We start from the raw sequence: 14,374 nt of genomic DNA on the forward strand, positions 1-14,374 counted from the left end.
GCTCCTTACTGCTGCTCTGTGTTGCTCAACCCTCGGGCAGGTAGCCCAGCACGCCAGCACGTCGCCTTGGTTATGGGACCCAGTCCTCTCGGTGGAAGCTCACCCACACTGCACGGACAAAGGAAGGATGTCGGGCTTTGGACTGAGGGGTGAACTCACCAAAAGCCTTTTCAGCCTGTAAATTCTGTCATAAAACAGGTGTCTAAGTTTGGCTTGCAACCTACGCAGCTGTAGATACCGGGTCTGCGATTTGGGTTAGGGTGTCAATACTGCCATAGATGACTGATTTTGATGTTTCTTTTTTAAAGAAGAGCTTAGTTTCACCTTCTATTAAGCTGTTCTGCTTTGGATATTAATCAGAAATAAATGCTCAGAGCTGCTATATTATGACTTTGGTTCATTTCCCTGTTCAGCCTGGTGGGGGCCAGTCCGTATTGCAAGAGGGCCCAGAGCTCTGTCCTGTGCCACGTCCTAACGCCAGACCACCACAACTTAGATCTGATGGAAAATGGTTTTCTGGCTGGAGATACAAAGCTTGGGTGCTGTCAGCTTTTCTGGATTAAACATATATTCAGCAAATACCTGCAATATAAAGGGACCTGATGTGAAGATTTAGTCAATCCTTACTAGTGCTTTATTGCTGGGAATCTGCTGGGCACCGACGCATGCTATAAATCCAGTACTTACCATAAAATGTACAGAAAAGCCAATCTGAGAAGGAATGGTTTAACCTTCCTACATATTTCATTTTTTTCCAGATCCCTTGGGCATATTTGTAAATCAGCAGGGCAAACAAAAAAGGAGCATGTAAACTGCTACTAATCTCTAGCAGTATTCCAAAATTCTAATTCTAATAATGCTCCTTTTTTTCTACGGGGACAAGAGCAGCTTTCGCCCGAGGGCTCCGCAGCCGTCGAGGCCGACAGGGAGTCAAGCCGCCCCCCACGGCGGACACAAGATGGCGCCCGAGCCTGCGCCTTCCTCGCAGGATCGCCACCCTCCGCCTCTCGGCCCGCAGCGCCTCGGAAGCGGCAAGGTTGGACCTCCTTCGCTGTCAGCCGTAACGGGAAAAAGAAGGGAAGCCGCAGCAACGCCCGACGCCGGTGGGAAGAAGGACGGGGCTCCCGGGGAGCCCGTCGCTGAACACCCGCCCCGCTGCGTCCAAGGTGTCCCGCCCAGACGCTGCCCCTTGAGCTGCCCCGGCGACTCATCGTCCGAATGGCTCGTGGGCTCAAGACAAGCTGCTGAATTAACTGTGATTAAGTTACAAAAGACGTACCCATCATTAACCAGTTGACATGATAAATGCTTTCCGACCACCTGCAAAACGAGGGGATATTTTTCTAGTTTTAGATGACAAGAGGGAGACAGAAGATTAAATGATACATTATTTAGAACCAAAATGCTTAGTTTATATTTAACTAATAATTAATAGATGTATTGTAAGTAAGAAACTAAACAATTATAACTAAAATCATCAATTATTTCTTACTATAGAGGCACTGTATGTCAAAAATTTCAAAAACTGTAAGGCACATGTAATAATTATGTGAACATAAGCAACGCAAGAGCATCCAGTCTTTGGAGCCCTTATGGAGGATGATCCCCAGTGTTCCCCAACACTGATAAAATAAAGAATGACGCTTAACAATATAATTGACTCTGCTGTTGTTTCTTCGTTTCACCATGACTCCCGGCAGCTCCAAAAGCCTGGGGGAGATGGGTGCAAATGTGCTGCCCTTTTCCCCCACCATCCCCTTCTGGGCTGCACGAGCAGACGGGGGGCAGGTGGATCCCCCTCAGGGGCGGCTTCCACACAGGTCATACCAGCACCCGCTCAGCTAAATAAGCAGGCTATTCACAGAAAACACGACTTCTTGCTCCCCAGTTTAGCTGCTGCTCCTGCAGGCCGCCCATTCCCCAGCAGCACCCCTGTGGCCCAGCAGCCACAGCAGAGCGACCGGCTCTCCCCGCAGCCGCTCGGGCCGCCTCTGGCATCCAGCAGACAGCAGGGGCTGGGCAGTGGTGTCCTGTGCACTGAGGAGGAAAAGTGCCCTTTAAGTGAAAAAACAGGAAAACTACCATAGACACATTATGGGAGAGCTACAGGTTTTGAACATGCTTGTTTCTCCCACCAGTTTTGTACCCGTCTTCTACTTCACTGCTTGACAATTCCATCACTTCCATTCCTTCATCACTGTGAACTTGTCATCTAACTCCATACAAAGTTCACATCTATCTACTCACTTTTTTCAGGGCTCAACCCTTATTTCACTCACTTATACTTCCATATGCCAAACATCAACTGTTAGTGCTTTAAACACCCAATATAAGAAGTAGATATCTTTAATTGCCTCTATATTCAGTAAACTGAGATGATTGAGATGATTGAAGGACAACTCATTGCTATTCCTCCCAGCAAGTACTGGGTAGAGATCTTACATATCCAACAGACTCGTTAAAGAGCCTTGAGGCAGTTCTTGAATAATCTTTGTCTTGAGCACTGGGAGAACTGCTTCTCTAGAAAAAAAAAAGCATGTGATTATGCAAGTAGAGATGGTGTTGCAATATCAGAAAGTGCTGAAATAAGTTTCTTTCAAGCAGTTCTTTCAGACAGCCTTTGAACTCTTGACTTCCATTTTTTTTTTTTTTTTTTTTTTTTTTTGACATGGGCTGATGTGAATGGAAAATTCTAGGTAAATTTATAATGGAAAAAATTAAATGCTGACATGTAAGAAGGAGTATATTTAAGGGTGGAGGGGAGAGAGAGGACAATGAGATGGGGCTAAAGGCATGAAAGCTGTGCCATGTTTCCTCTCAATAGCCCCTCTTTTAGCAGAACAGCTGAGCCAGCTGTGGTGCAAGTCAGGCTGCTCCTGCACCCTCCGCTGGCTCTGGACTCTGGATGTTCTGAGCTCTGGCTGCAGCACTGATCACCTGCTCAAGAAAGTTTCAAAGGTCTGGAGGAAGATGCTATTAGAAGCCTTGTTTAACTATTACAAGATTAGTTAAGGATTTTGCGATACATAGTGAGTCTCGGTTATGTTTACCACAGCCACCCTGAGGAGTAAATCTTTTAAACACGTACATGTGGATGTATAGAATTAAAGGAACAGTGGATATATTAATGCTTCCCCACTGACACGTGGTACAGTGCAGACCAGAAAGTGAGTCCCATGATTGTGGAGGCAGGGACTACATGCCTGTTTGCCTTTCTGTGCATATTTGCATCTTTTCTCATTGTAGAGTCTGGATTTGGAAAAGTACAAACCCACACTCAGCAAGTGGGATGTGCTTTTAAGTTTTCCGGTTTAGACTTGCCCATTGTGAATGTCTCATGATTTCTTTCATAATCCAGGATATAGAACTTCTCTGAATTACTTCCTGCATCATGTCTAATAGCTGTGGTTGTTAGCACAGTTTACAGCTTGCAGGGATGAAAAGTCTAGTAGGGCAGTTTGAAAGTTGGTCAAGGGGTTAAGTCTCCTCACAGCTAATATGCATTTGATTTTTAATATAAATTTCTCTAGTATTAACTTTCAGTGACTGGAGTTTTGTATAGCAGATTGAAGAGACAAGTTTATTTCTGTTTCTCTGGGATTGTCTCCAAACAAGTCCAAGTTTGTCTTGGTACTAGTCTATATTAAAAGCTAGTAGTGAGCTATCTTAACCCTGCAATGCTTCAAGTTGCTCTAGAATTTTATGTTCCAGGAAGTTTACATATTTAGACTCATGAAAACTCAGAAATGACTCAGTGCTTGGTCATACAATAATATGTGAAGCAGGGATATAGTTGCAGTCTTGAATGAACCAAGTTAGGTGTGTAATTGTGTTGAGGTCACTCAGCATGAGGTTTCATTTCCAAAGCACCTCTGCCAGATTTGTCAGGCATTTTTTCATCAATGACATGACCATAAATGGATAACCTAATTAAATAATTTATCAAGACTGTGGAATTCAGACGTTTATTAGGGCAGCATTAACACTGTCTGTAACCACTGCTAGCTTAGAACTTCAGAGGAAACAGCTTGCCCCAAGTGAGAGGTTCTGATTTAGAGGAGACCAACCCAGAGGAGTGTGGCTCCAGCTGCATATGAGGGATCAACTTTGGGCTCCAGCAGGATGTGACTCTGTCCTGTCAGTCCATAGCTAAGCAGAACAGAGGAGGACCTTGGGAATATCCAAATGCAGATAGTAAATGAGCTGAATTATTATTTTTCATCTGTTTTCCAAATTCAGTAGTTATTTTCTTAGTAATTTGGTCAGATAAAACTGATTTTACTTTTTGTCTAAATCTCAGCTGGTATTGAGAGTGATTTCAGGTTATCAAAGCAAATGGAGTGCTTCAGTACAGACAAACAGAACAAAGGTACATTGAACTATTCCAAAAGTTTCTGAAATCCAGCCCTGCAGACTGCAATGTTGTCTTTTGTTATGCTGCAAGGAGTTAGCTTGAGATAGATTATACTGAATTCCAAATAGTCTCACTTATTAATATTAAGTGTTGGACAGCCTCCATGGCATATACTAGGGCTACAGAAAGAGAATATGACATTTAGAGATCACCTGTACCTTTAATACTGTAAAATGTGTATGGATTATGATAAAAATAATTCCCTACCATTGTTATAATACAGAATCCTTGGAACTTAATACAGATTGTGTTTCTGATCCACTAATATGCTCACTGGGCTGCTCTGAACACCAAATAACGCAAGTCTTCCAGAATCCATTGCAACAAGTCAAAAGCAAATCACCTAATCTCCTTAAACCTATGTGCTATTTCTCTGTTTATGCACATAAGGATTATTTTGATGTAGTGTGTTCAGCTTATTCATATGCCTTCTAAATTTCTGAGTCATAATTACCTATGCAATAGTCAGTTGCTTATTTATAAGACTGTATTTCTTTCTTCCTCAGTGTACAACCTTATATTTGGCCATGTTGAAATTGTAAGTCTGGAAAGCTGATTTCTTGTACTGATTTTAAAATAAGTAGACAGCTATTGTGACACCTAGCATCAGACATTTCTGTTACATTTTAGAGGTTTTTCAATTTTATACTCTTAAACACAAAAGAAAGCAAAGACAAATAATAAAATAGCCAAAGGCCTAATGGTACAAAGTTAAAATAACTGCACCTTCAATAAGTAGAACCAAGATCTAGGAAGATGGCTGGCTTTAGAACAGGCTAATTCTTTGAGGAGAGCCTCTGACTTGAGTCCTCTAAATGGCAGATTTAGTAATATTAGACAACAGATAACAAGCCCCCCCAAATGCCTTTAAGCAGCAGAGAAGACCCTGGAGATATTTAGTAGTATTTGCTTCCTTCTTTATACCGTTGTAGGCCAGCTGTCCTCTCAGCTTAAACCAATCCGAATAAATGTCTAATAGTTCATAATGAGGTATTAGCGGGTATTTACTTTCCAGGACTCTCTTAATCTCATGTCACACCAATTTGTAACCTAAGAGAGAGCCTACAAGAATGAAATGCATGATCACAGACCAGTTCATTTTCACCAATTAGCAAGAGACACCAGAATTAGACCTTAACATGACTCGTGCTCTAATGTTAGCCTGTCCTGGCATTATTTTAGTTGAGCTTTTACAATGGCAGAAAGGCTGTGGAACATGATCCTAAATTTTCCTTAAGGTATGCCGTGCTCTTAGAAGGGATACGGTATAAATGCATCTTCCCTGCTCCTGCCTGCATTACCTTGCACCTTGCCTGTCATCTGGTCCGCAATCCCAGCAAAGCCCTTCCCACGGCATTTACGCAGCTCCAGACTGGACTCATACAGCTCCTTTGTACCTGGGGCCATTCCGTGACCACTGGCTTGTGCAGCTGCACAATTGAGTGTCTTCTCCATAAGGCATTTATCTCTTTTGTTGAAACTGGGATTTCTAAAGAGCTGCCCGTCAATAAAGTAAACCTAGTGATTTTCTGCGACTCACCAGCAACACTAAAATAGTTTATTTTTATTAGGGGGATCAGCAAATCTCTAAGACAGTTAAAGGACACATGAGATAATTTTAGTTAAGAACGTTCTACTGCCCTGTTTGGCATTAGGTTTTTCTGCAGCACCAGAAGTCAAATCACACTCAGGCCTAAAGCAACATCATCCCATCTGACACAATAGCTACTAAAATCTGGTAATTTCTGTGTTACACTAAGTTCAAAGTTGCACAGAGATTCACAGCTGGGCTTAAAACAAGGTTAAAATGTGCTGGGAATGCCCTAGTCTGCTGCCCATAAATGGAGGAAATCTCTTACTTTCAGCTACACATTATTTTCTATTCCTTAATACAAAAGTAGCCCCCTATATGTATCAGAATGTTAAGAGATTACCAAAATGCCTAAGTGACTTAGGACCCTGAATCATGTTGGCTTCCAATGGGATTAAATACTTAAAAGGCCTTTGAATGCCTATATCTGTGTTCATACCAGGGGAGTTAGGCCCTGGTGTCACCGCTGCCCTTTGTTGCACACATGAGTACAAGATGCTCTGCAGTTCCAGGGTCTTCATTGCTCCAAATACAGAAATGTTTGAATAATGTGGTCATCACAAAATTATCTGAAGGTCCTATAAGGTAGTGCCCCTTTAACTGCTGATCAAACTCTACAGAATACTACGTTATTCCTGGCTATTGTACTGCAAGGATGGTGAAAGGATAGGCTTAATTGAATTGGTGTAGCAAGAGTGCCCCTCCTGTGTTAGATCCACACAGGGACACAGCAGAAGGATAGATAAACCTGACTTCAGACTTTGGCTGCACCAATTTCGCTACATTTCCATAACCAGAGTACTAAGCCCTTAGTGACTGGCTGCAGTGATTAGATGCTCAGCAGTCTCTGACATCAGTTATGAGGAATCACAGAGGAGAGAACCGCTTGGTCAGACTTTTCTACCACAGAAGCTTGATGGCCATCCTGTGGTGCCTTTTTCTTTTGTTCTGAACAAGTGAATTTTTTTTCCAAGGACCTAATGAAGGCAGAATTAGGCTGAGAGCCTCATTCTCTGAACGCCTGAGGGCACACGAAGCAGGGATATAACAGGCGGGAAAGGTAGCCAAAAGCAGTTTTTGTGTCCTGTACTCAAGGCCGAAGGTTAGAGCAGTCCCAAGTTCACCCTGGATGGCCTTTGGAAGCAAGGATTACTTATTACACAGGGATGTCTTGCCACATCATTTTCATCTTCCAAGCAGGCCTTGCACAGAGAATGCAAATGTGCCTACTTACACTGCTCAGGGGGTGTAAAGAGTGTAGTGTAAATGAGAGTGAGTCCCTGGACATTCAGAAGGGAATCTCCAGAGACATCTTCTGTCACACAGGCTTTTTACAGGGGAGTACACGGTCCGTTAAAACCCTCAAACTCTGCTGGCAGCGTAAAAGAAACTCCAAGCTGATTTCTTGTGCAGCAACCTAAAATGCACATCAGGTCAGTATACTTCACACTGGTATCACCATTCCAGCCGTAGCAAAGCATTCGTATTGATCAGGATGAGTTGTACTAGCTGGTGACATTAACACAACTCTCACATAAGAATCCACAAGCAAATACAGAGCATAAGATGCCATGGAAAACATTTTTGGCTCTGGCTTTTCACCCAACATGGTGTCAATAATGTAACATTTCCTACTGATGATTTATCCTGCTCCCAAATCACCACTAACACAGGCAGGTGGGATCTCACCATCATAAAACCTGGTGTGACTGGCAAGCTATCTAAGCAGCAGAAGGAATGTGAACATTTTAGCAGACCCTGTTTTACATGTGAAGCATGGTGCAAAGTGTTAAAGAATATATTTTTCTTATGACTAGGTACTTGTCTTAGCTAAGTGTGTTGAGAAATCCTGGTAGGACTGAGCCATCAGTGTAGGTATGATTGCTTAAATTATGAAGGATCCTGAAGTGACTGCATCCCAAGGGCCAGGTTGCAGAGCCGTCTGGAAGCAGGAGCAAGACAGAAGTGTCCTTGAGGAGGCCAGCTACCAGCACTGACACTGAATCATCTTCAGGAGTTTTATATCACACAGAGTCCGTGAGGCTGGTTCTACACAAGAAGTCCCAGTGCTCATAGAGAGCAAGGAGCTTTCCCAGGGCTCTGTGCACACATCTGCACCAGAAGGATCAGCAGAGGCTCCAGGGCTTCTGCAAATAGAATCTACGTGAGCAGATAACTCCATCTTGTCTATACTGGGAAGGGAGAGACTGCCAGTTCTTGATGATATTGGTAAAATAATTTAGGATCTAATATGATGCATCTTAGATGAAGTACGTGAGTGGTGAGGTCAGTTTGCATGTACTCACATGTCAGCTGCCTGGGTGCCAGCAATGAAGCTCCGTGAGACTGTGGCTACAGAGTTTGGCTACGGATGGTGAAGCCTACTAAATATTTGATAAAGTTACTGTATTGGGGAAACACAATTCACAGATTTAACTGAAGTAACAAATGATACTCATGTACAACATCAACCCCGTGTGCCCCATGCCATGGCTGTGGCAATCACAAAGCGTATTCCTTATTCATTACAGAGAGTTTGACTGACTACAGACATTAGGTTAGTGGACATCCATGTAAGACACACCAGTAAGGCTGGTACTCTGTGCAGACTTTTGAGACACCAGCATTATTGAACTTAGACAAAAAAGAGACTTGACTTTCAGACTCATGAACAATAATCGGTGGTCTGTTATTTGAAGTGTTGCTCTTACTGTCCTTGGCCTTCTGAGCACCAGCTGAAAAGTCACAGAAGTGCAGGTCAGGCATAAACTGAGCAGCTGCAGGAGGACACTTTGCATCTCTCTGTGCTTCAAAGTATGTGGATGGAAGGTTAAAGAGAAATAGATGTGCTACTTCATACCTTTAGGTTATCAAGACTAATGAAAATTGTGTTCTGTGGTAAAAGGATTTAGGATTATAAATTAAAATCCCATCAGAAGCATCACTTGCCCTACACACAAAGAATGTGCCATATTACAAGAGCCTGAAAGAAATGCAAATGGCAGTCAAAAACAAATTTTAAAATATTAGGAAAATGTTAATAATTATATTTCACATGGGTGGACCAGTTAGAAAATTGTTGAGGTTTTGTTCCTAAATCATTGTGAATCTCTTTCAATTAGTCCCCGAGTTTTATTGCAAGAGCTGAAGAGCTAGATTCACAACTTTGGAATTGATCCAAGCCGTAGGTCTGGAAAAGCTGACTGCAAGGCTTGTCCTGTGAAGATAGGCTGCTCTCCCAAAAACTCGAGATGACTCTGTTGCGGCGTTGATAAATTTTAAAGTACAACTAGAAGAAGGAAGACATTCCCCTTCTAGCAAAAAAAAAAAAAAAAGTATTAGATGAAACAGTTTTAAGCTCTTTTCCTTCTTTCTTCATTCTTAGTTTCCAAATGCTGCTGGTTGTGGAGGCGAGATGCTGTTTCCAGCAACAGCAAATGCCAATTTCAGACAGCATCCCTGTAGATGCCATGTGATGATGGGGGAAAGGGATCTGTACTTGGCCAATACCAAACCGGGCTTGAAAATCTTCACTGGAAAGCTTTCAGATAGGGTGTTCTGCAGTAGCGATCCCGTATTTTTATTCAATGGAGAATTTCACGTTTGGTGCCCACTTCTTTTCTTGCCCGTGTTACTTTAACAACGCGTGCGGCCGCTGGGAGCCCCGGGGGTGGCTCAGGTGAGCAGAGGTGCCGCACACGCCGCCGTGCCGTGCCGTGCCATGCCGTGCCATGCCGTGCCGGAGGCTGCCGTCTCCCTTCCCCCCTCAATGTCCCCCTCTGCGCCCCGGTCCTGGCCGCGGTCCCCCCCGTGCCCCTTCCCCGGCGGCGTGGGCGGGGAGCGCCCTCCCCCGGCGGGGCGGGGAGGCGCCGTCCCGCCGCTGCCGTCCCGGCTGGCGGGGGCGGACCGCGGCTGCCCCCCGCCTCCCGACCTCCCGCCGGGCGCCGGCTTTAAATGCGGGCGCGGCGCGGCGGCAGGGGCGCTCTCTGTCACCCCACGGCACCGGCCTTTGCACCCGCAGCCGGCCGCCATGGTCGAGGCTTTCTGCGCCACCTGGAAGCTGGTGGACAGCCAGAACTTCGACGAGTATATGAAGGCTCTGGGTAGGTACGGCCGGGCGGCAGCGGCACGCTGAGGGGACCGGGATTTTGCACCCGCCTTAAAAAAAATTAAAAAAGCACCCCCCCCCCCCCCCACCAGAGGTGTAGGAAAAGCATTCGCGGTAGTGGGGAAGGTTTGGGCGGCTGTGTCTCTATCAATAGAGTTAATTTGATGGGGGTCATTCAGCCGGGGGAGCCGGGGTGTGTTTGCCTGAGAGCCGTCCTGCTGGGGAGAGGCTCTGGGACATGCCCCCGGGTTAGGGGAAGCGTATGAATTAAATGCTGCCTGCAGATAAACTGGAAATAAACAAACGAGAAATCGTATGCTGGAATAATGAGGAATCGCAGAAGCGATTGTCACCCGTTCCGCGGCGCTGCTTGGGCTTGCCCGGGTTCCGTGTCACGGTCCTCGGAGGTAAGAGAGGACACGGAGCTACATCTCTCTGGGGAGAGTACCTATGGATACTTTAGGAATAAGGGCACAAGCGAAGCAGAAAGTAGCATTTCACTCTGACAGCTTAAAGCTGTAGAGCGGGAGAAGAGATTTCTGTACCTCAGTGTGTGAGGAAAAGGATGTAAAAACCCGAATGTCTAATGGGTTTCTTTTTTCCCATGATGGTCCAGGAGTGGGGTTTGCAACACGACAGGTGGGGAATGTGACTAAACCCACTGTGATCATCAGCAGCGAGGGGGACAAAGTAGTGATCAAGACTCAAAGCACTTTCAAAAACACAGAAATCTGCTTTAAACTTGGAGAGGAATTTGATGAAATTAGCCCCGATGACAGAAACTGCAAAGTAAGTGAACTCTCGGGCTGTAATGGTGTCTTTTTTACTCCTCTTCCACCCCATCCCCATGGCTATAATCTTTGGTAGGGTCAAAGGGAAAAAAAAGGTAACTTCTGTTACTGCCAGTTGTAGCACTGTGAAGGAGAGGGGGGAAAATAAAAACAAAGATGAGATTGCATCTTATTTGCACACTTACACCATGTCTTGTCTAAAGCCCCATATCTGCCTTCCAGTGTCAAAGAATTGTGTTAGCTGCCAGCTTCTTTCAAGCTAAATATCATTTGGCATAACTTTGTTTCCAGACGAAATGGGGAAGTGCCTTCTTCCCTGCATCTTTAGGGGCTTAACATAAATGTTACCCCAAAGCATATCTGAAACAGTGGTTCTTGTAAAGCTAGAACTCAAAGGAGACTACTTTTTTAATCCTCTGACACAAACAAGAATTGTATGGAGTTCATACTTAAAATAAGGATGATTCATGGACTTGGCTTTAAAATGGCGTGGACTACTTTATCATTCCAGATCCACATCCATCTATTGAAGAGAATTCAATAGAATAGTGCATGCTGAATGTGTGAGCAGAATCCCAAATACCCCAAATAAATGCATGTCTTTGTGTTTCTTGGTATCTCACAGTCAGTTGTGACCCTGGATGGAGACAAGCTAGTGCACGTACAGAAGTGGGACGGCAAAGAGACAAACTTTGTGAGAGAAATAAAGGATGGCAAAATGGTAATGGTAAGTATAAAGTTCACTGAGCATTCACATACACTGCTAATACTCCTCACATTTATCTCAGGCTTTATCAACCGTGTTATTTATGCATAAACCCTTAAACTAATTGGTGGGGAAAGCTAGCAGAGATTCTTCAAATATTTGTTTTGTATCTTGTTTTACTGACAGCTAAAGAATTGCTAGTAGTTTTAGGGAGCCCAGCTTGTGGATTCCCAGAGTGCATATGTTCTTTCTAGAATTTGTCTAAATACCCAAGCAAAATAAAGTCCTGGTAAGCTTGAAAAGATACAAAGTTCTTGATTATATAGGCAATGATCTGCTGCCAGGGCTGATTTAGATTGCTTTAAAAACTTGTTTTATATATGCAAGCATAAATAATATTCAGTTACACAGAATAGGTATTTCCATAGGAAAATAAAATTACAATACAGCAGGAGGTAATAGCATTTTCGTATTTAATAATAAAGGGTTTATTCCTCCTATCTTGTTAAAAACTACAATAAGCGGCAATTGTGTGAAGAAAAGTCTTGTTTTAAATTATTTTCCTGACTTTTCAGGAACAGGAGTATGGGGTGAATAGATGGTGTAAGTTATTATATTTGATGTTTAGGGTGGCCCTTCTCATGCTTGCTTTTGGGACAGAGATGTAACTTTAAAAAATAAAACTTCTCCAGCTATACTAATTTATGTGACTTGGCTGCTGGAGAAAACAAGTGAGCTTGTTTTCTAAGTACTTCAGAGAGTATCTGTATGGATGGAGGCTTCCAAATAATTAAAACCTTGAAGTACACAGTCAGTGCAACACAATGTGACAAGCGATTCAAGGGAAAATGCATGCTTTGTTTTTGGGAACAGCAACACACATATATAGAAAACCTTTTCCTTTGGAATTTGAACACAGTGAGATGCCCTGTTCCACTTCAGGAAATATCTCCAAAGCTCACACACTGTAGTTACTGTTCTGCACAACTGCAGTTAATTAAAATATTTGGTAGTTCTAGCTATGTAACTGTACAGAATGCATTTATTTTAAGACAAGGTTCTCCTAAAGTAAATGTCTATGCATAATGTTATAGTATAGAATATGGGTACAGAGGACTTGGACTTTGCACATTTTGCAATGCAATCGGCTTTGGGAAAATAAGTGTTAAACTGTGTTTTTAAAATGCTGTATTTAAGAAAATACTTTCATAAAATTAGAAAAATTAAACTGTCATTTCTAGTCTCACTTTAGTTGCCTTGTACATGGGCATTATGTGCTGCTTGGGTCTGAAAGAAGGAAGTTATGTTTATTATGGGCTCCATAACTTTGAGGTTTTGCATCTTGTTCATTTCAAACAGCAATAAAGACCTACTTGTTTTTCTTTAAATTTCATAACATAAACCAACCTTGCTGTAGCATGGACTTTAGAATATGTGTTGTTATAGAAAATGGTCCAGCATCTAACATGTCTGTCTTTTCCTTGGACTTGCAGACTCTCACCTTTGGTGATGTGGTTGCTGTTCGTCACTATGAGAAAGCGTAGAGTTTACCTGACCTCTGTCCAGTTGTTACTTCTGCTGGATGGATTAATGGACCGTCCAGAATCGAACGTAGCTAAAGTGCACATTTCTGGCATGAAAAGTTAATAAAGAATTGTGGAGGGAGTGTGTTTTTTAAAAAAACTTTATGCCATCAAATTGGCAAGGTTGTGCTGTATAGTGAAACACGTTAAACTTGGTATTAAATTTCTGAAACACTTGCCTCTTTTTTACAGTAAATGGAGCATATTTGAATTGTTTTGGAATGCAGATAAAACAGAAATTAAAAAGTTTTTTAAACCTCTGCTCCTTTTGCATTTAATCGGCTAATATTACAGTGTTCTGGAGGGAGTTATTGAAAGTTCCTTTTTCTGAGTTAACAGAAAAGCATCTGGTACACAATGCTGCAGCAGCCTCTCTCTGTGATGCAGAGCACATGGGAAATTGCCTTCACTCTACTTCAGTGGCTTCTTTTTGCTGGAGAAATCTGAAGCCCCTGTCTTCATGTATGTAGGCAGAGAAGACAGAGGCTTAAGCAAATTTCAGCTTCTCTCTTCACTGGGAACTTGTTATCCAGTGCATGCTAAAGCCAAGAGAGAGACAGCCTCTGTTGTGGGTGACCTCTAGTTTTGGTTTTAATAGTTACGAGAGTTTTTATTTTTTTTTTTTTCTAATATACAAAAGACTGAAATAAAAAAAAAACAAAGTGCAAAGGTTGAGGTGTTCCACAGGATGGGAAGAAAGGACCAATATGACAAAGGGCAGTACTGGGGGAACCTAAAGTACAAAACTTATCTTTCATCAGTCTCCACAGGGGTGGGAGGAAAACAAATGGAAAACAGTACAAGACAAACCTTCTGAGATTCCCCTCCCTGAGCTGTAGTTTCATAGCTAGTATGTATGGAGACAACAGTTTGTATTGTGAACAACTTAAAATAAAATTCTGCTTAAAAGAGAGAAATTAAAACCTTATTCCTGAAGAATATTCCTTAAAATATTCCAGAGTGGGGAAAAACTGCCTTCACATAATTAGGAAAATTGGAACAAGTTGCTGGCAGCATGAAAGAGATTGTTTGGGAAGTCCATGTTTTCTGACACACTGACTCAGTAAGGGGACATGGAGATGCATCTACCAACAACCTTTCAAACGAAGGCAGAACTGAGCTTTGGCTTTTGTTGGTCTGTGGGGTGTGCGGCTGCAGAGGGTGGTTGGTGCAAGAAGGGT

The 14,374-nt window shown here is 43.0% G+C and overlaps 1 protein-coding gene across 1 annotated transcript; it reads left to right on the top strand.

Moving 5' to 3' along the window:
* The first annotated feature begins 9,913 nt into the window (after positions 1-9,913).
* FABP7 (fatty acid binding protein 7) lies at positions 9,914-13,453 on the top strand. The gene is made up of 4 exons (XM_065056778.1): positions 9,914-10,108; positions 10,730-10,902; positions 11,530-11,631; positions 13,104-13,453. The coding sequence occupies exons 1-4, from the start codon at positions 10,036-10,038 to the stop codon at positions 13,152-13,154; spliced, it is 399 nt and encodes a 132-aa protein (XP_064912850.1). The 5' UTR covers positions 9,914-10,035; the 3' UTR covers positions 13,155-13,453.
* The last annotated feature ends 921 nt before the right edge of the window (positions 13,454-14,374 follow it).

This window comes from Columba livia, chromosome 3, assembly GCF_036013475.1.
Source record: "Columba livia isolate bColLiv1 breed racing homer chromosome 3, bColLiv1.pat.W.v2, whole genome shotgun sequence".
In the NCBI taxonomy this organism is placed as follows: Eukaryota; Metazoa; Chordata; class Aves; order Columbiformes; family Columbidae; genus Columba; species Columba livia.